Raw genomic sequence first — 20,781 nt, 5'->3', positions numbered from 1 at the left:
GAAATACATTGAGACTCATCTTCCGGTCCAGAATATGGTCAGTTTTGGTGCACATTCCATGTGAACCTAAAAAAGATGCATTTTCTGCTGATATGGGGGGTTATGTTTTATAAATATCGATTAATTTGGTTGATAGTGTTTTTCAAATCTTCTGCATCCTTAATATTTTCTGCCTACTTTTCCTATCAGTTATTGAAAGAGAAGTATTGATATCTACAATCATGATCTTTGTTTCTCTTTGTAGTTCTATAAATTTTTGCTTTGTGTATTTTCAAGCTTTGTTATTAAATGCATAGAGATTTAATATTGTCATCAGTTGTTGATTAATTAACCCATCCATCTTTACATCTGGTAATGCTTAGGGACCAAGTCTACTTTGACAATATTAGTATAATCACTCCAGCTTTCTTTTGATTATTGTCTGAATGATATATCTTCTATCACTTACCCTGTCACCATTTAAAATGGGTTTCTTATAGCCTGCATATACTGGAGTCTTGTTTTAAAAAAAAAAAAAAGATTTATTTTAAAGAAAGCATGAGAGAGTGGGGGAAGGGGCAAAGGAAGAGGGAGAGAATCTCAAGCAGGCTCCCTGCCATGGGGCTCAGTCCCAGGACCCTGAGATCCTGATCCTGGCTGAAATCAAGAGTCAGATGCTCAACCAACTGAGCCACCCAGGTGCCTCAAGTCTTGTTTTTCATACAATCTGACACTCTCTGCTGTCTGACCAGGACATTTGCACATGTACACCTGCTGAGATTACCAATAAGACTGAATTTAAATCTATCATCTTATCTTTCATTTTCTTTTTTTTTTCTTTTTTTTCTTTTTCTTTTTTGTCTTTCATTTTCTATTTATCATATTAATACATTGTTCCTTTTTCCTCTTTTGGTATTCTTATTTTAAATTAATTATTGAAATTTTGCATCTTTTTCTCTATTATTGGCTTATTACATATATCTTGTTATTTTCTTGGTGGCTGGCTTCTAATGTGTATAGTACACACTTTGACATCACAGTTTGGCTTCTCATGATGTTTGCAAGAACCTCATGAATGCCCGCTTCCATCCTTGTGCTGACATGCTCTCGCTGCAGTCCTACAGATGCCATGAGCACCATCATACTTCGCCATTATTTTTCCTTTAAATGGTTCTTGAAAAAAGATATTTACATGAGGAAAAAATATCTTTTATATTTACCCAAAAAGTTAGTATTTCTAGCTTGATTCATCTCTTTATGTAGATCTGTGTTTCCATTTGAATTCTCTCAGCTCTTGTCTTTCATTTTCAGTTTTGAGAGATGTTCTCACTGAACGTAGATTTCTAGGTTGCAGTTCTCCCCAGCACCGTAAAGAGGTTTTACTGTTTTTCGGGCTGATGGTCTCTGATAAGTGTGCAGCTGTTTCTGTCCCTCTGAGGAATGAGTCTTATTTCTCTGTCTGTATTTTAGGTTTTCTTTTTATCTGATATTAGCAATTCAATAATGATGTATTATTATATGGTTTTCCTTACATTCCTTCTGATTACGATTTGCTAAGCTTCTTGGATTTATGGATTGTTTTCATCAAATGTGGAAATACTTTGCCCACTATTTCTTCAACTATTGTTCTCTCCACTGTCCCCAGGGCAGCATTGCCATTTGTGCCAGAATGCCGGATATGGCCCTACATCTCACGGAGTTCCTTTTTTATTTTTTTGTCTTTATTTATTTAATCTTTATTTGCTATCTAGAAATTCCATTTGGGAATTTTCTTTTGCAAGGTTTATTGAAGTAAAGTTCTATGAGTTTTATAAGCATATGTTGTCATGAAACTGCTACCATAATCAAGATCTAGAACATCCCATCACCTGAAAGCACTCCTTCATGTTCCTTTGTAGCCAATCTGTGCTCCCCACCCCCAGCTCCTAGCAACAGATCTTCTGTGCCCATTATTTGGACTTTTCCATAATGTCATAGCATTGGAATCATGAAGTATGTACCTTTCTGAGTGCAGAATTCTATCAGTCAGGATGGTGGACCTTATGTTCAGTCATGTTTTCATTTGTGTGGCTTCTTTGCTGTTTGCTGCTGAGTATTCCACTGTAAGAAGGCCCCACACTTGGTTCATCTATTCCCTAGCTGAAGGGCACACGGGCTGTTTCCAGTTGGTTGTTTTGTTTAATTATAAATAAAGCCACCATAAACATTCACATAAAGGTTTTACTGTGAACATCAGTTTCCATTGTTCTTGGACAAATATGCGAGTGGGACTGCTAATAATTGAATCATCTGACTTGATAAACGTCCAAGCTGAATCCAACACGGCTGTGCCACCTTCAGTGAGTTACCATCACTGCAGGATCTTGGTTTTTTCTTTCTGTAACCACTCCATTAAGTGTGTGGTGTTACTTTGTGGTGAAGTTAATTTGCTTTTCACTAAAATCCAGTGTTAAACATTCTTATGTGCTTATGTTCCATCAGTATGCGTTCCTTTGTGAAGTATCTTTTGCCTGCTTTTAACTGAGTTTGTGGTTTCCTCATTATTGAGTTCTGAGATTTCTTTAGATATTCTATGCATTCATTTATCAGAAATGTGTTTTACAAAGATTTTCTCCTAGTTCTTGGCTTGTTTTCATTTAGTTAACAGTATCTTTTGAAGAGAAGTTGTGAACTTTGATGAAAGTATCTCAAGGATACAACGTTGGTGCAATCTAATTTATGAAGGCTTTCATTTATGGGGCATGTTTTGGTGTTATACCTGATAAACCAGCAGAACCCCAAATCACATGTATTTCCTGTTTTCTTGAGAGGATTTTATAGTACTAAATTTTACATTTAGGTCTATATTCTATTTTTAATCTTTATATACGATGAAAGTTGCTTTGTGTGTATGGAAACTCCATTTTCTAGCACCATAGTACAAAAGCCTACCCTTTCTTTACTGAATCACCTTTAATTGTTTTGAAAAGCACTTGAGGGATGCCCAGGTGGCTCAGCGGTTGAGCATCTGCCTTCAGCCCAGGGCGTGATCCTGGAGACCCAGGATCGAGTCCCGCATTGGGCTCCCTGCATGGAGCCTGCTTCTCCCTCTGCCTGTGTCTCTGCCTCTCTCTCCGTCTCTCATGTATAAATAAATAAAATCTTAAAAAAAAAAAAAGAAAAGCACTTGATCACATTATGTGTGAGTTTATTTCTGACTTCAACTCTGTTCTGCTCACCCGTTGCACTAGTACTATAGTGTCTTGGCTACTGGAGCCTCATTGTAAGCTTTGAAGTAAGAGTAGGCAACTGAATTTAAAATTTTTTGGCTATTTGTATACTTTGCCTCTCCATATAAAATTTTGAATAACCATGGCATTTTGTACAAAAATTCCTGCTGGGATTTTTACTGGGATTACATTGAGTTTGTAGATCAGTTTGGAGAGAATTGACAATATCAAATATTCTAATCCATAAACATGGTATAGCTCAATATTTAGATCTCACTCAAATTCTTTAAACAGTGTTTGGTAATTTTAAATATAATGTGTATAGTTTTATTAGATTGGTATCTAAGCATTTCACGGTTTTAGTGCTATTATGAATAGCACTTAACATTTTTTTTAAAAAAATTTTATTTATGTATTCATGAGAGACACACAGAGAGAGGGAGAGACACAAGCAGAGAGGGAAGCAGGCTCCATGCAGGGAGCCTGATGTGGGACTCGATTCCAGGACTCCAGAATCATGCCCTAAGCCAAATGCAGATGCTCAACTACTGAGCTACCCAGGCGTCCCAAATAGCACTTTTTATCTCAATTTCTATTTGTTCATGGCTAGCATTTACAAATATAAAAATCCTTCTCACTGTGTGGATGATAGAAAAACTGATATGTTTCTGGTAGGTCGTGGTCATTGTGAAGTCAAATCCCAGGGTAAGATGAGAATTTATTTAATGATCTAAACAAGGAGCTGGCACACTGTTTCTTCAAATGTAACTCAAATTGTAAGTATTTTTAGGTTTTCCAGGCCATACAGTAACAATTCACCTAGTAGAAAGCATAGAAAACACACACATGAAAGAGTGTAACTGGAGTAGTTTGCCAGCTGCCTCTCGACCTAAACCAAGTCTGTTGTTATGCTGGAGTCTCCGGGCTGTAAATGCTCGTCCATCCAGACACTGGAAAGTACCTGAGCTTGTGTTTGGCCAGCACACAGGTTGTCACCTTAGATCAGATTAATCAACCTAGGAGGAATGGATGATTTAAAAGCTTATCAACACTGTTAGAATTCCAGCTTGTAGGTAGGTTATTCACAGCTTCCTGTGGACAGGGCCCCATGGCCTCCCTAAACCCACTGTCGCCTATCCTTTGTATCTTGAGTCACATACCTGTATACATGACACTGACACCATCAACCCTGCAGAGCCACTCCCAAGGACAAGTATAAACCTCATGCCTACCTGTCAGGAGAAAACAACTGAAAAGAAGGTGTGTGGTGTGTGTGTTTGTGTGGGTCCTAGACCAGTGTAGCATCAAGCTTCCATATGGGAGGTGGTTGCATTCCCATGGACAGGACCCGTCTGCCAACTCTTCACAAGAAAGCTGTGAACCTAGCCTCATAGGATGAGCCTGTTCCAACCATGTGGGAGGACAAAAGGCTGTTTATAAGGAGGCATCTCCATGTTACTGTCATGTGACTCCTCATGAGTTTGTTGAGTGTCTACTACAGACCAGGCCTTGTAGCAGAACTGAGAGCAAAGGATAGAAACAGGGTTGGCCTAGCTCTGGGCTTCAGTTCTCAGACAAACCCTGCCAGGGGGCATGACCCTCATACATCTGTCCACATCTGGAGATAGTCTCGATTGTCACAACCAGGGATGAGTGTACTCCCGGCACCCAGAGGGTGGGGGCCAAGGATGCTGTACTCTTCAGTGCCCTGGATAACCAGGTGCAGAGAAAAATCTGTCCTTAGAGCCAGCAGTGCTGAGGGGGAGAAACCACCTGATGTCACCCATCTATTCTGCAGTGGTTCTGAAACCTAGATGGGTAATTATTACCCTTAGAGCGCTTACACCTAAACTAGGGCAGGGCAGAGGTCTGGGAAGTACTTGAGGCAATGAAGAGGAAAGAAGGTTTTTACTCCAGCAGAATCCCATCCTTGCCCAAGATAACATGCTCCAGGGAAGGGCATTTCCTTCTTTCCCTTCTGAGCTGCCCTGGCTTTGTGCTGGGGTCCTGGGTACCACGGTCAGGCCCTGAGGTCAGGACTAGGTGTGCCGTGGCTGAGCGGGGCACACCGAGCTGCTCACGTGCTGTGGGATCATCCAGTTTTCCATGTGCAGGGTGCTGCTCAGCCCCTCCAGCCTCCCTGCTGCCTGGGCCCCTCACTGGCGTCACCCCTGCATCTCCCTTTCCCTGGCCCTGCAGGTCTCAGCCTGGACCCCACCTTGCAGGGAGCAGCATGATTGAGGAGGCCGTCCCCGTGCTAGGCCTTCACTGGCCTCGGCCATCCTGCTCACCAACACTCACCACCCTGTACCGTTGTCCTGCCCAGTGTAACCCGCTCCAGCTGTGACCTGGGCAGGAAGGCTGTCAGGGAGACCCACTGTGTAGAGCTCAAACCATGTGGGTGAGGCAGCTGTAACCCCAAGACAGGAGACACACGAACACTTGTGCCACTGGCTGCACAGGGTACCAGAGCTATTCTGCTCAGCACACTCCCACCAGGTGGGTGCCCTGCACGCGTACACACCACATTGACGTGTACATGAGCATGCACACCTGAGCAGGGCACACATTCACACACACGCACCACATACACATGCACATTCATGTCTCACCATGGACCACAAACATGCTTAGTTCAGATCTGAATTAACTTTGCATATAGAATATTAAATTATCGACTTAAAAATTGCTTTCAAGGCTTTCACACTTATCAAGACAGGAATGCTGAGAAAAAGCATCTGAGATCATTAAAAGCAGGGCTCTGGCTGAGTGTAGAGCCAGGGCTGAGCTCCCCCTGCCAGGAGGGTCCTGCACAGGGAACCGGGCTCTTCCTAACCGGCTGCGTTCTGACCAGCTCTCCCTCCGTTTATCTTCTACCCTCGGCCCCAGTACCTGCGGCTTGCACAGGAGATAAGAACAATGCGTTTCCCATTTGGGCTCTGGCTGGCCTAGCTGACTGGACCTGGCTGCTACAGGAGGTGAGGTGCACGGGCACTAGAGTCAAGACCGGACAGTCGACAAAGATTAGGCCGCGTGTGTAAATTTTATTTTTCTTTCAGTAGGTGGTACCATTTTTCCAAGAAGTGATGCAACTTTGCACGTTATTTTAGCGACCGGAACTACATCTGTCGCTGCTTGTGCTTCGGGTTGGTCTTGCAGTAGATGTACCAGCGCCCTCGCCTCTTCACGCGGTAACAGTCCCGGCAGCGCTCCTTGATGACACCCTTGGTCTTGAACCCCAGGGCAGGCTGCAGGCCTGGCAGCAGGGGGCCGGGCAGGGGCACGGGGCCCATGAGCCCCCACACCGTGGACTTCGTACCAGTGGCACTGGCAGCGCGAAAGGGTCCGGGCAGGAGAGTGGAGAGCGCTCGGGGCATCGCCAGGTGCGGGCTCAGCCGGGGCAGCGGGCTCAGGGCTGACACCAGCACCTTCCGCACCAGCACAGACGCCATGCTGCTGCGGCCCACCCTGCGGAGGGCAGAGCGGCAACAGGTAAGGCCTCCCCGCTCCATGAGGAGCTTCACCACCCGGGGCCTCCCTTATCCCCACCCCCACCCCCGGGGAGCCTCCGCTCCACCCTCACCCCTACCCCCACCCCGACTCCGTGAGCCCCCTGCACCACCCTCACCCCTACCCCGTGAGCCCCCTGCTCCACCCTCACCCCTACCCCACTCCTAACCCGTGAGCCCCCCACTCCACTGTCACCCCCACCCCCATGAACACCCTGCTTCACCCTCCCCCCCACCCCCGGGAGCCTCCGCTCCACCATCACCCCCACCCCCATCCCCGTGAGCACCCTGCTCCACCTCCCCCTTCTCCGGAGCTTCTGCTCCACCCTCACCCCTAACCCCCACCCTGTGAGCCCCCTGCTCCACCCCCACCCCTACTCCGTGAGCCCCCGGCTCCACCCCTACCCCTACCCCACCCCTAACCGGTGAGCCCCCTGCTCCACTGTTACGCCCACCCCCAAGAGCCTCAGCTCCCCTCACCCCTACCCCCATCCCCGCGAGCACCCTGCTCCACCCACACCCCTACCCCGCGGGCACCTCCTCCACCCTCACCCCTACCTTGAGCCTCGGCTCCACTCCCACCCCCATCCCTGGGAGCCTTAGCTCCACCCTCACCCCATCTCCGCCCCCAACCCCGAGAGTCCCAGACTCCATCCTCACCCCTACCCCAACCCCGCGAGCCCTCGGCCCCTCCGCCGGCCCCCTGCGCCCCCCGCCCCCGGGCGGTCCCTGCAGGCTGGGGACGCGGCAGGGAGCGCTGGGTCCCCGACGTGCCCGCCGGGAGGGGACAGCATCCAGGCGGCCCTTCTCGGTAGCCGACCTCCGGCCCCTCGCGACCCCCGGGACCCCTGACCTGGCAGGAAGGCGTCCGCGACCGCCGGCAGCGCGCCTCGCACGCGCCTGCGCAGTAGGGCAGGGACGCCGCCGCCCGGAGCGTCCGCCAGAAAGAAAAATGGCGGCAGGATCACGTGGCGGCCCCGGCAGTGCCGGGCGCAGGGGCGGAGTCACCAGGCCGTCTGCGCGCCCACCCTGGGCCGCCCTCCTGCCCCGGTCCCTGGGGTCTCAGGGAGTGTCAGAATGGGGAGGGAAATAGATACCTGGAATGCAGAAGTCACAGCCAACCAGACGTTTTTAAAACACGGACGAATACCGAAGTGGAAACAAGAGCTAGAAGAACCCGCTACTTGTATTAGGTGGACATCCTGGGAGAGATGTGGCAACGCTCAGGGAAGCGGTGACGGGCCCTGGTCCTACCTGCTGCACTTATTACCTCTTCCCTCCAGCCTTGTGTTAGGATCATTTCCAACAGAGAAGTTCAAAGACTCCGGCGAGTCCCCTCTGCCCACCGCCCGAGCCCACAATGAGTCAATACACCTGCTGTTCCCTACGGGTGTCGGGACCCGCCGTGTGCAGCCCACCTGCGCGCCCCGCCGCGGCCTCGACCCCTGGGTACCGCATCCCTGCACCTGCTGGGGCCGGCACCGCACCCCTGCACCTGCGCGCCCCGCCACGACCTCGACCGCTGGGTACCGCATCCCTGCACCTGCTGGGGCCCCCACCACACCCCTGCACCTGCGGGCCCTGCCAAGACCCTGACCACACCGAATCCCCGCCGGGGTCAGCTCCGGGCCTGCCCGTGGTGCCCGTCTGTGGGCATCTTTCTGTCCCGAGAGGTTTCCAGTGCGTGTGGTCCCTCATCAGCAACACCGCCCGGCGTCCGGGCACCCCAGGCCTGCGCGGAGTCTCCCCCGTGCCCACAGCCCTTGTCCATCAGGGCGCTGCTCCTGTGAGTGACCCTCCTGAGCGGTCTATGAGACAGGCAGCTGGAAGAGGGAAACGCCGGGACTGCGAGCCGGGTCGGCGGCCGCTACGGTGCCCGAGAGCAGGGGGCCTTCGGGGCTGATCTGCGCTGGGGAGGACACTGAGCGTGCTTTACTGGAGCTCTGCTGCAGAAATCCCGAAACACGCCGCTCCCGCGGTGACAGCGATGCGCAGTGCGCAACGGGAATGCACTTACAGGGCCTCTATACACGGCCCTTCGCGAAGGAAAACATGCGATATGGAACCCCCCATGATTACCAACTACCATCAGATGCGAAGACTGCACCTTCGTTTTCCACCCTCCCCTGCCCCACCCCAGGCAGGAATCACCCAACAGCACTGCCGGCTAGAGGTGCGCCTAGATTTGCCGCCTCTTGCGGACGGAGCCCGGGCCCAGCCGCTGCACCTGCCGGCGGCTCCCGCCGAGCGCACCGCGCGTGCGCGCCTCCCCTGCGCGAGAAGTGCGGGCCGCGGGGGCCCGGGGGGAGCCGTGCGCATGCGTCAGCGTGCCGGCGCGCCGGGTCAGGGTTCAGCCCAAAGATGGCGGCGGCAGTGACCTTCTGCCGGCTCCTGGGCCGGAGCGGTTCAGCGGCGCTGCGCCCGCCCCGGGGCGCCAGGTGTTTGGGGGTGCGGGCGTCGCCGACCGGGGAGAAGATCACGCACACCGGCCAGGTAAGCGCCGCGGCGTGGAGGCCGCCCCGTCTCGGCTCGCGGAGAACCGGGGGCCGAGCCCCGTGCCGGCCCGGTTCGGGTTGGGCCCAGGTGTGCGGGTCTCGCGCTGTGACCCCACGGGGGCTCCCCGGTCCTCGGCCCCCAGCTGCAGAGCCCGGCGGCGCCCGGTGGCCGAGTGACAGCTCGGGGGCTGCCGTGGCCCGACGCGGGGACGGCGTTGGGTCCCAGTGGGCAGCCCGAGCTGAGAAGCGGCCCCGCGTTGTTGACGGAGTCGCCCGCGGCGCGGGGAGGACACGGGGTCCAGCTCCGCCTGCTGCCCGCCCGGCGCCGTCGCTGCGCCTTCTCGCCCCGCGGGCCTTGCCCGAATAAGCCCCTGCTCGCGCGGCCCCGCGTCCCCCTGTTGGTCACCGACGGCCAGAGGTCCCGAAGGAGCACTTTCCCGTAAGGCGTGCCGCTGAGAGGGAGCGGCTCTCTTCACAGTTAGGCTGTAAAGTCATCTGGGGTCTTTTTCTGTCTCCAGGTTTATGACGATCAAGACTACAGGAAAGTTCGGTTCGTTGGTCGTCAGAAAGAGGTAAGAGATCTCGTAACACGAGCGGTGGGCCTTTGCAAAAACGCTTACGTGACGGGCGAGAAGTAATAGTGCCCAGACTTAAATGCTCCCATAGTGAGCACCCCGGCAGCTCTGGAGCCGCGCGTTTCTCTGAAATGCCCCTGTGTCTGTGTCTGTGTCTGTGTCTGTGTTCGTTTTGTTCCCCCCCCCCCCCAGCTCTAAGTGACGTCTTGTGTAAGTATAAACGGGAGTGATCTTTTCTCTCATTTCTGTGCCTTAGACTCCTGAGACCCTCAGATTAAAGTCACATCATACTTTGACTCTTCCAGTCACCGTGTGGGGTGTGCTTGTCCTATTTCCTGCCCAGCAGACTAGGCCGTGTTCCTGTGGGGACTGACGCTGGCCCACGATTGCCCTTCCCTGAGTGACGGTGGTGGGTCCCACACCTGTGTTTGGCCACAGAGGAAGGGCCCTCCTACAGGAGCCTGTGCGCCTCTCGATTCCCCTGTCACCTGCACTGCCACGTCCCCAGTGCTCACGGTCTTCCAAGCCCTTTCCTCCTCTGTCCTCTGTAGTCCTCTTGAGTTTCTCCTTCCTGGGGCAGCCTTCCTGTTAATCCCCAGCTGTCTGTAAGATGTGTTCCCACTCCCCTTTGATCATGGTTACATTGTCTTTTAAATTCTCATTAGTTACTTCTGTTCCTGCTTTGTGGATGTCGGGGGCAGGGGTAGGGTGGGGGACATGGGTTCATGCAGCCTGGCCCCCAGCTCCCTAGCAATTCTGATGCTTTGGCAAGCACCTGGGTCTGTCCCCAGCTCCTCTCTGCTGGAGACTTGGTGTGGCTTCCAGTGGTTTCTGTTTGCCTTAGCAGGAGGGGGGTGGGGGGGTAGAGGTGGACAGAGAGGTAACAGGTGCATGGAGGGGCCCTTCAAACCAAAAGCAAGCAAACAAAAACAGAATCAGTGAAGCAGACGAAGTGTGACTAGATGAGAAGGTGCTGAAGTGTCAGCTCACTCTGTCCACTCACCCAGGTCCAGAACCTTATCCTGGTTCCGGGTCTCGTGCTCTGGGGCACATGTTCATGTTGTACGGGTGCACGGCATGTCTGTAAATGATGAATCCTGCTCTGGCTCTCATTCTCACGACAAAAATTTGATATTTAGGAGTATTTTAATGTTGTTTGGGTTTCCCAAAGACATTGTTACAGAAGGTACTTACCTATGCTGGAAACTTATAGGTGAAGTGCAGAGGGTTCCCATGTCACCCCCTGTTGCTCACATCTTCATCAGGGTGCTACGTGTGTGATAGCTGATCACTGTGAACTTGATGGATGCTGACATGTTACTAACTTGACCGTGGTTTATGTTCATGTTCGTGTGGGTTATGACAATGCATGCCATGTGTCCACTGTTACAGGATCATACAGAGTGATTTCCCTGCCCTAAAAATTCTATGTGCTCCACCTGTTCATACCTTCCTCTCCGCAGCCTCTGACAACCACTGATTTTGTTGTCTCTATAGGTTCGTTTAGTTGTATTTTAGGAAACGAACTGAATCTGAGCTTAATCTGGAGAACAAGGATGGCAGGAAGTTTGAGAGGTGAACTGGCCTTTGCAGGAAGAAGTGGAAAGTATCTGTGTTTGGCTCTTGGCCGCTTCTGACCAGAGGTGCCTGATACAGTTTGCAGGATGTCTGCAAAGGAATTCATGTGGGCCTGTGACAGGTCTTCCAGGAGGGGACAGTCAGGTGCTGAAGAACATGCCACCCAGCTCCCAGCCTCAGAGGGGCAGAAACCAGGCCTGCCTTGGTCCATGACTACCCCAGCCAGGCAGAGGGGCTGGAACTGAGCAGATATTCGTCTGCAGGTTATAGAAAGAGTTTCATTGGCTTTGAGGTCATATACATGTAATAGAAAGCCCACGTTTCCTGTACTCTAATGGAAGAGTTTGTGTGGACAAGTGACCGCAGTGAGGAATGGCAGGGATGAAGACAACAGTGACAACAGTAGCAATGCCGCCTCTGTGTCACCTTGTAGCTGGGGGTGTGTATTTATTGTCGCTCTGACTGCCTCTGGATCTGCCGTCCTGACCTCACTGGGCTCTGGATGCTGAGTCAGTGTGGACAGGCTGCTAGGGCAGTGGGCACCCCATGAGAGACATCAGGGAACAGGTGCCCTCATTCTGCGGCTGCCAGGATTGCTATTACTGAGACAGGTATCATTTGTAGGTTTGGAAGATACATAATTAAGCAGAGAGCCCAGAACCCTGGGAGGCTGAGGTCCACCCAGCACAGCTCTGCACAGCCCGTCCATGAACCACAACGATGATGGGGTGGCTCTGCGCAGGTATGAATGCCCTCACCAGCATTCGTGAGGAGTGGGCATCCGTCCAAGGGGAGGGTGCTCTGGACATTTCCTGCCCATCTTAGACCCCTGGCTGGTAGGTGAGTCTGGTAATGACTCTGACTCACCCGCTGGGCCCCTTGGTCTTCGGTAGCCGCTTGCAGGTGTCAACCGCAGGTGACCTCGGAGCAGTCCCCGAGGTGCCGAGGCCCACCTGACCTGCTGTCCTGTTGCAATAATGTGAAGCTTGAAGCTTGAAGAGGATTCTGTGGAAGTTGTGGATGGAAAGCATGAACTACATGTGCTGAAGAAAGGAACCTACAGACGGGGCAAATGCAGACTGGCCCTCAGGCCCCACCCAGGAGTGAACAGTGTCCTTTTCCCAGGGCTTGCTGGCCATTAGCTCGTCTGTCTTGCTTCTCCCGAGCCGTGGCAGAGCAGACCACTCGCCTGGCGAGGTGACTTCTATGCTGGGGTGGCGCACAGTACCTGTGCAGAGGCTTTGGGAAAATTCTCGGGAGTTGCCCAAGACCAGGAACAGAGTAAGACTCAGAGCATCTTTTGTCTCCTGCTGACTGGTGTTTGACACTGACATGTCAGCAGGCCATCTGAACCGAGGTGACGTTAAGGTGTGTGCACACGCACATGCCTGGGAGGTTTGGGAAGGCTGAAACAGCCAGAGAGGTGCAGTGGTACCCCAGGGATTTGGAGCTGCAGGAAGCGGCCCCCACCCTGGACTCTGAAGACCTAAGAGTTGTTTACTCTTTAGATTCGGCGAAAATCGAAGGTTCTAAAGCCCAAGGTTCAGATGGTGGCAGCCTGGACACTAAGCCTTGAGGTCCACTGTCCTCTCTCCCCTGGTGGCTTCATGACCTTGTACCACATGCTCCTCATGTCTGCGCCTGTCCTCTTCCTCCACACTGGCCAGGTCGTCCCTGGACTTGTGTCACCCCAGAGCAACTGTGAACACTGCTGTACAAAAATCCTAGGTGCTGTTTTTGAACATTTTCTCTGAACTTGTGTTAAAAATTAATTTGGAAGAACACTTCAGTTTGTATCATGACTTAAAAGTTATATAAACCTATGTCTACACAGTTGTAGAACTAAATATAAGTATTGGTGTTTGTATTAAAGATACCGTATAATCTGAATAATTGGTTTGGGCTTTTATTTTTAAACCTGTGAATTTCTTTTTTTTTAAATAAATTTATTTTTTATTGGTGTTCAATTTGCCAACATATAGAATAACACCCAGTGCTCATCCCATCAAGTGCCCCCCCCAGCGCCCGTCACCCAGTTACCCCACCCCCTGCCCACCTCCCTTTCTACCACCCCTAGTTTGTTTACCAGAGTTAGGAGTCTCTCATGTTCTGTCTCCCTTTCTGATATTTCCCACTCATTTTTTTCTCCTTTCCCCTTTATTCCCTTTCTGAACCTGTGAATTTCTATTAACAGGGCTAGCATTGGACAGAACTTGGGTGACTCAACTAGGTTATTATTCCTTCGTGTATTGTTTTAAATACTATTTTATATAGTCCAGTGTCTTATGTTGTATTTCTAATGGATTTGATCCCAGTGTGATATAAGGGAGTAACTTCTGTAGGAACTGTCAGTCCCAAAAACAAACTAAAAACAACAGCTTTTTGACAATTGAGTTTAAACCTAAATATCTTTATGCCCAAATCGATTGGCCATCAAGAGATAAACAAGAAGGTAGTTTGACATTGCTAGGTTAGTGATGTGTAGGGGACAGCTGTACAGCTGTTGGACGGCTGCAGGTGTGTGGCACACTGTGTGCCTAAAGACCCACTATGCTTCCAGCTGAGCAAGAAGCGTGGATGTGGTGACCTGCTCTGGTTCATTTCCCTGCTAAGGTCCAGTGCTGCTGCTCCTGGTCTGGCCTAGTCTAGGTGATGGCAGCAAGACGGAGCTCTGATGGTCACCCGCAGTCAACTGGGTGCTGCTTGCTCCCGGGCTCTTTGTATGCTTATGGTTGAACTGAACCCCGGGAATGAGACGTTCATCATGGAAGGTCGGGGTCACTGTGGTGCTGAGTGACGGGGGCAGTCCTGTGTCACTCTCAGGCGTCAGCTGCCCTTCCCGCGGGAGACGGTGGTCTGACTGCTGTGACGGAGCTTGGGGGTTTGTTAGTGTGGCCTTTGTGACACATTTGTCACTTAGGTAGACACCGTCCTACTTTACACCATGAAGCTTCATTGTGACACATGGCTGTGTCTGCAGCAGCAATGAGCACACAGCCCACTGGAGGTGCAGCGTTGGGGAGCGGTGAGGCCATCTGGGGGGCTCTGTGCTTAGAGGAGTTTGTAGGACAGCATGGCTGCACCTCTCGGCCTCACCGTGTGGCCATGCACTAAGTCCACCCTGCCTGGCCATGTTGCACACGTGGTGTGTTATACTTCCCAATAACTTCTGTGTTCGTGGAAACAAAACTTGGAGGGAAAGCTTTACAAGATTGGTGTCTGTTAACTATAAAGCTTTTTAAAAACAATTAAATTTTTCCAGAACATCCACGTTCTGTGGGTTTGGGGCTTAAGCTCCTGTGAGAGGCATGTGGCGTCGTCCGTGCTGATGGCAGGCGAGACCATCTGTTTCTGTGGAAGAGTGAGGGGTGGGGCCCTGCTGGATCGCGTGTCCTCTGGACGCAGTCCGCTGGCTTTAGAAAAACTGTTAACTGAGGTTGATTGTGCCTTTCTAACTTATTTCCAGGCTTTGAGATTCTGAGGTCCCACCGCCCTTGTGAAGGCTGACCCATGTCTAAAGCTTGTTTCCTTGTTGTCACTACTGTAAGGCCTCTGCCTGTAGGTGGGGCTCTGGGCACACAGGGCAGGCCCCCGGCTGGGCAGTTCTCACCCCTAAGCCCACACGAGGTTGACCCTCCACCAAGCAGGTGGCAGAGTAGCCCTGGCTGCACTTCCTGACTAGTCTCCGCGGGGCCGTCACTCCCCATGGTGGCTGCAGGGATGTCTGTCGGGAAGTGTGATGTTCCGCCTCTGTGGCGTTCGTTCCACTGTTGTGTGCTCCACTCAAATGACCCCCAGCCTCCGGAAGTGGGTGATCTTCCAGCTGTGGTCTTGTAGTTGTTTTCTACCCTGGGTGGGTGGTGGTGATGCTAGGTCTAGAGGTGCCATCAGCTGTGGCTCCTTAAGAGCCCTAGTGTGAGACACATGCCTGTGCTGAGGCCAAGAGCGCGGTCAGGGATGACATATTGCCTGGCCGGCTTCAGGAAGCACAAACCTCTGGAGCAGGGAAATGCCTCTGGATGCCCTTCCTGGATTTGCAGGGCTCTCTGGGGCAGGTCACTGCAGCTCCTGGCATGGGCTGGCCCACCGTGCTGGGACATAGAGTCGGCCCCGTAACTGGGCAGGGAGGCACGCAGGGACCGGGTGGTTTGGGTTCTGTCCTTTCCCTCGACACACAGGCATGGATGCTTTACTTTCCCAGCTTGCCCAGCCTTGGGCTTTGTCTCCTTGGCATTGGTTGGGGGTGGCTCTGAGTGACTGGCTCACTGCAGATCACCTATGAGCAAGGCAGTGGCCGGTGTCCCCAGTTTGCCACAGGCGCTCATTGTGAGATCTGTTCTTTGTCCAGCCAGGATGCTTCCCATGGCGCCCACACCGGTGTCCGCTCTGGTCCACCAGCACCCTGCTTGCCCCAACACCAGGGCCTTGCAGCAGGCTGCCGCCGCTGTGGTTCCGTGGAATCTGGAGTTCACCAGTGCCTGCAGAGCTCCGGGTGGTGCTCATGTGACCATGGCATCAGTATCACAGATTACAGCGGCTTGTAGACTAAATACCTAGTGGGTGGTAAACACTCCTGATTGGGTCATAGTAAAACAAAAATGTTTCTTGAGTCAGAATCCAGATAAGCTCCATGCATTGCAGTTGCTGTAGCGTCTCAGTTTGTTTTCACTTTGGGTGTCGCCCCTGCCTACCCCCAAACACACACAAACTATCCCTTTCCCTTCTTGACTCACTTGTCAGAGGACCTGAGTCCTTTCCTCCTGTGGCATTGCCCATGGCTGGGTCTTCCTAACTGTGGCCTGTCGTGGGGTTTGTTGCCTCCTTCTGGGAGTGTGCAACTTGGGCTGGCTCCAGCAGCTCCGTCAAACTTGTCTTCTTTGTGGCGAGGTTACCTGTGGGGCCGTCGGGCAAGTCCAGCGAAGCTCAGGGTGGTGAGGTGGTGGCCCAGCGTCTCCACATGGGGCTGAGGGTGATGCTGTCTGCCCAGCAGCTCCAGTCTTAATGTGAAAACGCTTTGGTGAGGCTAGGAAAGTAGAAGGAACAGCGATTCTTTCCCTTTGTTTTTACTGGTTTTTAAAAGGAGGTCGTTCCTATAATGAAGTATTTATTGAATTTTAAAATTCACAAAATCAGAGATTTCAGCATATTCGTTGGGTTGTGGTCCCTGTGGGTGCAACACCATCCCCCCTGTGTCCTGTGTTGTCCTGTATTGTCCCTGTTGGGTGCTTCCCCAAGTTGGCAGCTGCGTAGACATGGCCAGAGCTTCCTCGCCTCTGTGACTGCGGAGGGCCCTGCGATATTTCCTCAGCCCTGGTGCTTGCGTGTGTGGTGCTGGCGGGGACAGTCGGCCTTGGGCGCTGCCTCGGTGTCACTCCTCACGTGTCCCCATGGGTGGAGTGAGAGCTGGGGCCAGGAGCAGAGTGCTGTGCTGAAGCCGCAGGCACCGTGCTAGCGGTCTGGTCTGAGAATCAGGTATGGACCAGAGAGGAATGTTGTAGTCGATTCTGGCACCATTTCCATGAGTTGGAAATTTTAACCAAATGGAAAGTTAAATGTGTGTGGGTGCCTGGTGGCTAAGTGCCTGCCTTTGTCTCAGGTTATGATCCCGGGGTCCTGGGATTGAGCCCCTCATTGGGCTCCTGCTCCGCAGGGAACCAGCTTCTCCTTCTGCCTCTCTCTCTCTTTGTGTTTCATGAATACATAGAATATTCTAAAAAAGAAAAGGAATGTTAAATATGTGTGTGTGTGTGTGCACGCGCGCGCGCCTGTTAAATTACATGTGTGTTTTGAAATGTCCAGCAATGCTAGATGAGAATGGAGGAGATGCATGGAACGTGTGTGCTGGTGGGACCTGAGAGTGTGGGGGTGTTGTCTATAGACACTTAAATTTCATAAAATGACCAAGCCTTTGTCCTTGGCTGCACAACTTTTTCTTTTTCTCTTGTTCCAGGTGAATGAAAACTTTGCCATTGATTTGATAGCTGAGCAGCCCGTGAGTGAAGTTGAAAGTCGTGTGATCTCGTGTGACGGTGGCGGGGGGGCTCTTGGCCACCCGAAAGTGTACATAAACCTGGTACCGTGTCACCTGTCCTTGCTGCCCTAGTCTAAGTGGTCTCGTTCCGAGTGGCTCTTGTGCAGACTGACTGCATGCTTGCCCATGTGATCTTTCCCACCGACCACGCGGGCAGATTGGGTGAAGGGCACCCTTTTGCCTGGGTCGTGCCATGAGGTGCTGTGTGATGTTTGTAGCATTACCAGCAGGGACAGACTGGCCACTTCCTTCCACACACGTGGGTTCTGTCTGCCTGGAGCCTCATTTGGGTGCCCCTGCACACACACAGCCTTGGAGCAGAGAGGACCCAGGGCATCAGAGCACGAGGGGGAGTGGGGGCTGAGGCTCAGCCTGCGGCCTTGATGGAGGGGAGGGAGCCAGCAGCACCCTAGCACCCTATCTGCTGGTGGCCTGGGGGTGGCGGGCCTTTGCTTAGCACCCCACCTGCTGCTCCAGTCTATTGAATTCTGGGCTCAGGGTGGAACCTCGGCCCTCCTGAGCTAAGGCCAGGAGTGACTGCTCGCTAATCCTTGTCCTGGCAGCAGTCCTTTGAGATGACCACATGTTCTGGTCCGGGAGCCGGAGCTGCAGCCGGGGTTCACAGGCCACTGCCCACGGCTGCTGGCGAGGGAGGGTGGAGCCAGTCAGACCTGGGCCTCTGGTGCCCTGACGGTTCTCAGTTCAGTAGCGACCTCAGAGGTTTTGAGCCATTTCTAGTTGACATTGTATTTCAGGTTCTGTGCATGACTTCTTGTCTAGTGTCTGAACCTGTTCAGATTGGAAGCACAGTATAGAAATGAGATCTTTCTTCTTGAATCTTTTCAGGACAAAGAAACAAAAACGGGGACGTGCGGCTATTGTGGACTGCAGTTCAAACATCACCATCACTAGAGCAGCCATGCATCCCGGCCCCGGGGGCCTGCAGGCAGCTGGGTGCACACACCCCACAGGTGAAGGGCCTCTTGCTGTTCCCGGGGCACCGCTGGTGCCGAATAAAGAGTGTTGTATCTAGGATGGGCAGCTGTGTGCTTCTTTCAAAGAATGGACTTCAGAAAATGAACGTTCATGTAGAGCGCAGGCTGAAGTGGGGTCCTCCTGCGGGGTGTGTATTGGGTGCTCTGAGCACATGCTTTACTCCGTGCAACCACATGGAGTAGCTGAGGGGCGAGAGGGGAGAGGTTTTATGAAAACATGGTGGTTCATCAGCCTTAGGGCTCCCCTAGCAGTCGGTGCCAGGCTCAGGCCTCCTCTTTGGCTGCTTTCCTGTGGCCAGGCTCCCCTTCTGTCCTCTTGTTGGGCTGAGATACGGAGTCTTAATGCCCAGGAAGCACCTGCCGGGAGGTATTCACAGTCACATGCAGGCCAGAGGGCAGTGCGCGTATAGAGTAGTAAGGATTCCTAACACAAGTAGTGGGACGACTTTGGAGGGAAGGGAAGCGAGGCTGCATAGAGTGCCCGCGAGCCCTGACGTGTGGTATGTGGGGTCCCCGAGGAGGCAGTGATGGTGAGGAAGGAGACTGGAGGAAAGCCTGCACATCCGGGAACGCCACAGCACAGCATGACCAGCAAGGAGGCATGGCCAGGTATGTTCTCATTATGACAAAATTTAAGCTCCCAACTTCAGAGGGTAGAGAAAAGTATTCTAGATGGAAGAACAGATTACCTGACTGAGACGTTATCAGAAGGACGTGCGACTTTTCTCTTCAGTCCTGGGAGCTGGAAACAGTAAAGAGCATCACTAGCCTAGAATAGTGGAGTCCTGTGCACAAGCAGTCAGGTCACCTGTCCTGAGAGGAATGCAGAGCCCCTCCTGGACCCCTTGTGGGGCTGAAGGGGCAGTGGGTGGGGTCTGCCCCACCTTGCTTGTACGCACCTGTTCACACCCTGTGCACACCTGGGAGCGCACAGTGGTTCCTCATGAGACTCCCGGCAGAAGGGCCTCTGAGCAAGTGTAGGAGGAAGGGGGTGGGGGTGGGGGGGCAGGAGGCTAAGGGACCCTGGGGTCACGGGGCAGGTGTGGGGTGAGCTGGATGGGACTGGCAGGGTCATCAGGGTGGAGCGGGAGCAGGATGAACATTGGAGGGAAACCCAAGCCTTGGAGTCCGGTTGCTTTGGAGACCCTTCTGAGCTGCGCTGGGTGGCATGGCGCCACCCAGGAAGGGAACCCGGCTGGCACAGCCTGGAACTGGCGGCAATTGAGGGCGGGGGGCAGCTGGGATGTCCGTGGGAGGGAGGCCCCCAGGCTGAGCTGCTGGTGCAGGTGGGCCTTCAGTCCAGTTGGCTGAGATAGGAAGCTTACGCCCTTCATCTGTAGGGATGCCCAGCTTTTCTCCATTCAACATGACCTGGTGAGTTACTCTGATTTTTTCTTTTCTTTTCTTTTCTTTTCTTTTCTTTTCTTTTCTTTTCTTTTCTTTTCTTTTCTTTTCTTTTCTTTTCTTTTTTCTTTTCTTTTCTTTTTTTTTTGGCTTTTTTTTTTAATAATTTATTTTTTATTGGTGTTCAATTTGCCAACATACAGAATAACACCCAGTGATCATCCCGTCAAGTGCCCCCCTCAGTGGCCGTCACCCATTCACCCCCACCCCCTGCCCTACTCTGATTTTCTAAAGGGAAACCATTCCTCTGCCAGGAGGGCCCGACTCACTGCTGGTCTGCAGTCCTCCAGCACCTCGGCCTGTGGTGCGGGACTTGCGCACCAAAGCTCAGGCTTGGGTGAGGCTTGTGAAGCGTCTCCCCTCCTCTGTCCTGAGTTCTGGCCAGGTCAGGGCTGTGCTCCCTGGAGCTGGGGAGAGGCCCCGCGTTTCCGCTCTCTGGAGAGAAGGCGCCAGCTTGCTGTGACCGATTGGCCGATGGGCTCTCAGCAAGTCCTGTGGGCTGGGCTCTGTGCTGGGGGAGGCGCTAGTGGACTTGATGTCCCCAGAGCTTCTAGTGCATTCACGTCTTGTAAGCTGGCCCTACTGCGCTCTGTGTTTTCTACATGTCTAGGCGTTTTACCCAGGTTCTCCAAGGTCCTGGCATAATGCTGTTGAGAGTGCTTTCTTGAGATCTGGTTGGAGTTTTAGGATCTGCAGTGGTTTCCCCACCCCAGGATTGCATGTGCCATTTTTTTTTTTTAAGATTTTATTTATTTATTTATGAGAGACAGAGAGGCAGAGACACAGGCGGAGGGAGAAGCAGGCTCCATGCAGGGGGCTTGACATGGGACTCGATCCTGGGACTCCAGGGTCACATCCTGAGCCAAAGGCAGGCACCAAACCACTGAGCCACCCGGGGATCCCCCATATGTGTGCCTTTTTGGTTTTTCCCCTGGTTTTTTTTCACCTGAGGTTCATCAACCACTTAGCAATCTGTGGTTGTCCGTCTGCTTGGCTGTGTTTTTGG

General features: G+C 52.4%; 2 protein-coding genes across 3 annotated transcripts; one reads left to right on the top strand and one right to left on the bottom strand.

The window, feature by feature from the left end:
- Positions 1 to 6,212: 6,212 nt before the first annotated feature.
- On the bottom strand, positions 6,213 to 7,819 carry MRPL36 (mitochondrial ribosomal protein L36). Of its 2 annotated transcripts, none has more exons than XM_072807390.1 (2): positions 7,795 to 7,819; positions 6,213 to 6,656 (listed from the first exon to the last, which is right to left on the bottom strand). In XM_072807390.1, the coding sequence occupies exon 2, from the start codon at positions 6,638 to 6,640 to the stop codon at positions 6,308 to 6,310; it is 333 nt and encodes a 110-aa protein (XP_072663491.1). In that variant the 5' UTR covers positions 6,641 to 6,656; positions 7,795 to 7,819; the 3' UTR covers positions 6,213 to 6,307. The 2 variants fall into 2 exon arrangements, with proteins under 2 accessions (XP_072663491.1, XP_072663490.1); XM_072807389.1 differs by lacking the exon at positions 7,795 to 7,819 and adding an exon at positions 7,472 to 7,538.
- Positions 7,820 to 8,956: 1,137 nt separating this feature from the next.
- NDUFS6 (NADH:ubiquinone oxidoreductase subunit S6) lies at positions 8,957 to 18,409 on the top strand. The gene is made up of 4 exons (XM_072807388.1): positions 8,957 to 9,190; positions 9,711 to 9,764; positions 17,296 to 17,418; positions 18,223 to 18,409. The coding sequence occupies exons 1-4, from the start codon at positions 9,059 to 9,061 to the stop codon at positions 18,286 to 18,288; spliced, it is 375 nt and encodes a 124-aa protein (XP_072663489.1). The 5' UTR covers positions 8,957 to 9,058; the 3' UTR covers positions 18,289 to 18,409.
- The last annotated feature ends 2,372 nt before the right edge of the window (positions 18,410 to 20,781 follow it).

Source organism: Canis lupus, chromosome 31, assembly GCF_048164855.1.
Source record: "Canis lupus baileyi chromosome 31, mCanLup2.hap1, whole genome shotgun sequence".
In the NCBI taxonomy this organism is placed as follows: domain Eukaryota; kingdom Metazoa; phylum Chordata; class Mammalia; order Carnivora; family Canidae; genus Canis; species Canis lupus.
Note: the sequence above shows the minus strand (reverse complement) of the source record. Positions and strands in the feature narration are given on the sequence as shown.

What these genes read in the sequence shown, in the direction of transcription:
- MRPL36 (XM_072807389.1), bottom strand. Translation starts at nt 7,491, where the DNA reads ATGCTGTCCCCTCCCGGCGG. An exon ending in ATGCTGTCCCCTCCCGGCGG is followed by an intron (nt 6,657 to 7,471) that starts GCACGTCGGGGA and finishes TGCCCTCCGCAG; the next exon opens with GGTGGGCCGCAGCAGCATGG.
- NDUFS6 (XM_072807388.1), top strand. Translation starts at nt 9,059, where the DNA reads ATGGCGGCGGCAGTGACCTTCTGCCGGCTCCTGGGCCGGAGCGGTTCA. An exon ending in TCGTTGGTCGTCAGAAAGAG is followed by an intron (nt 9,765 to 17,295) that starts GTAAGAGATCTC and finishes CTCTTGTTCCAG; the next exon opens with GTGAATGAAAACTTTGCCAT. An exon ending in CGAAAGTGTACATAAACCTG is followed by an intron (nt 17,419 to 18,222) that starts GTACCGTGTCAC and finishes GAATCTTTTCAG; the next exon opens with GACAAAGAAACAAAAACGGG.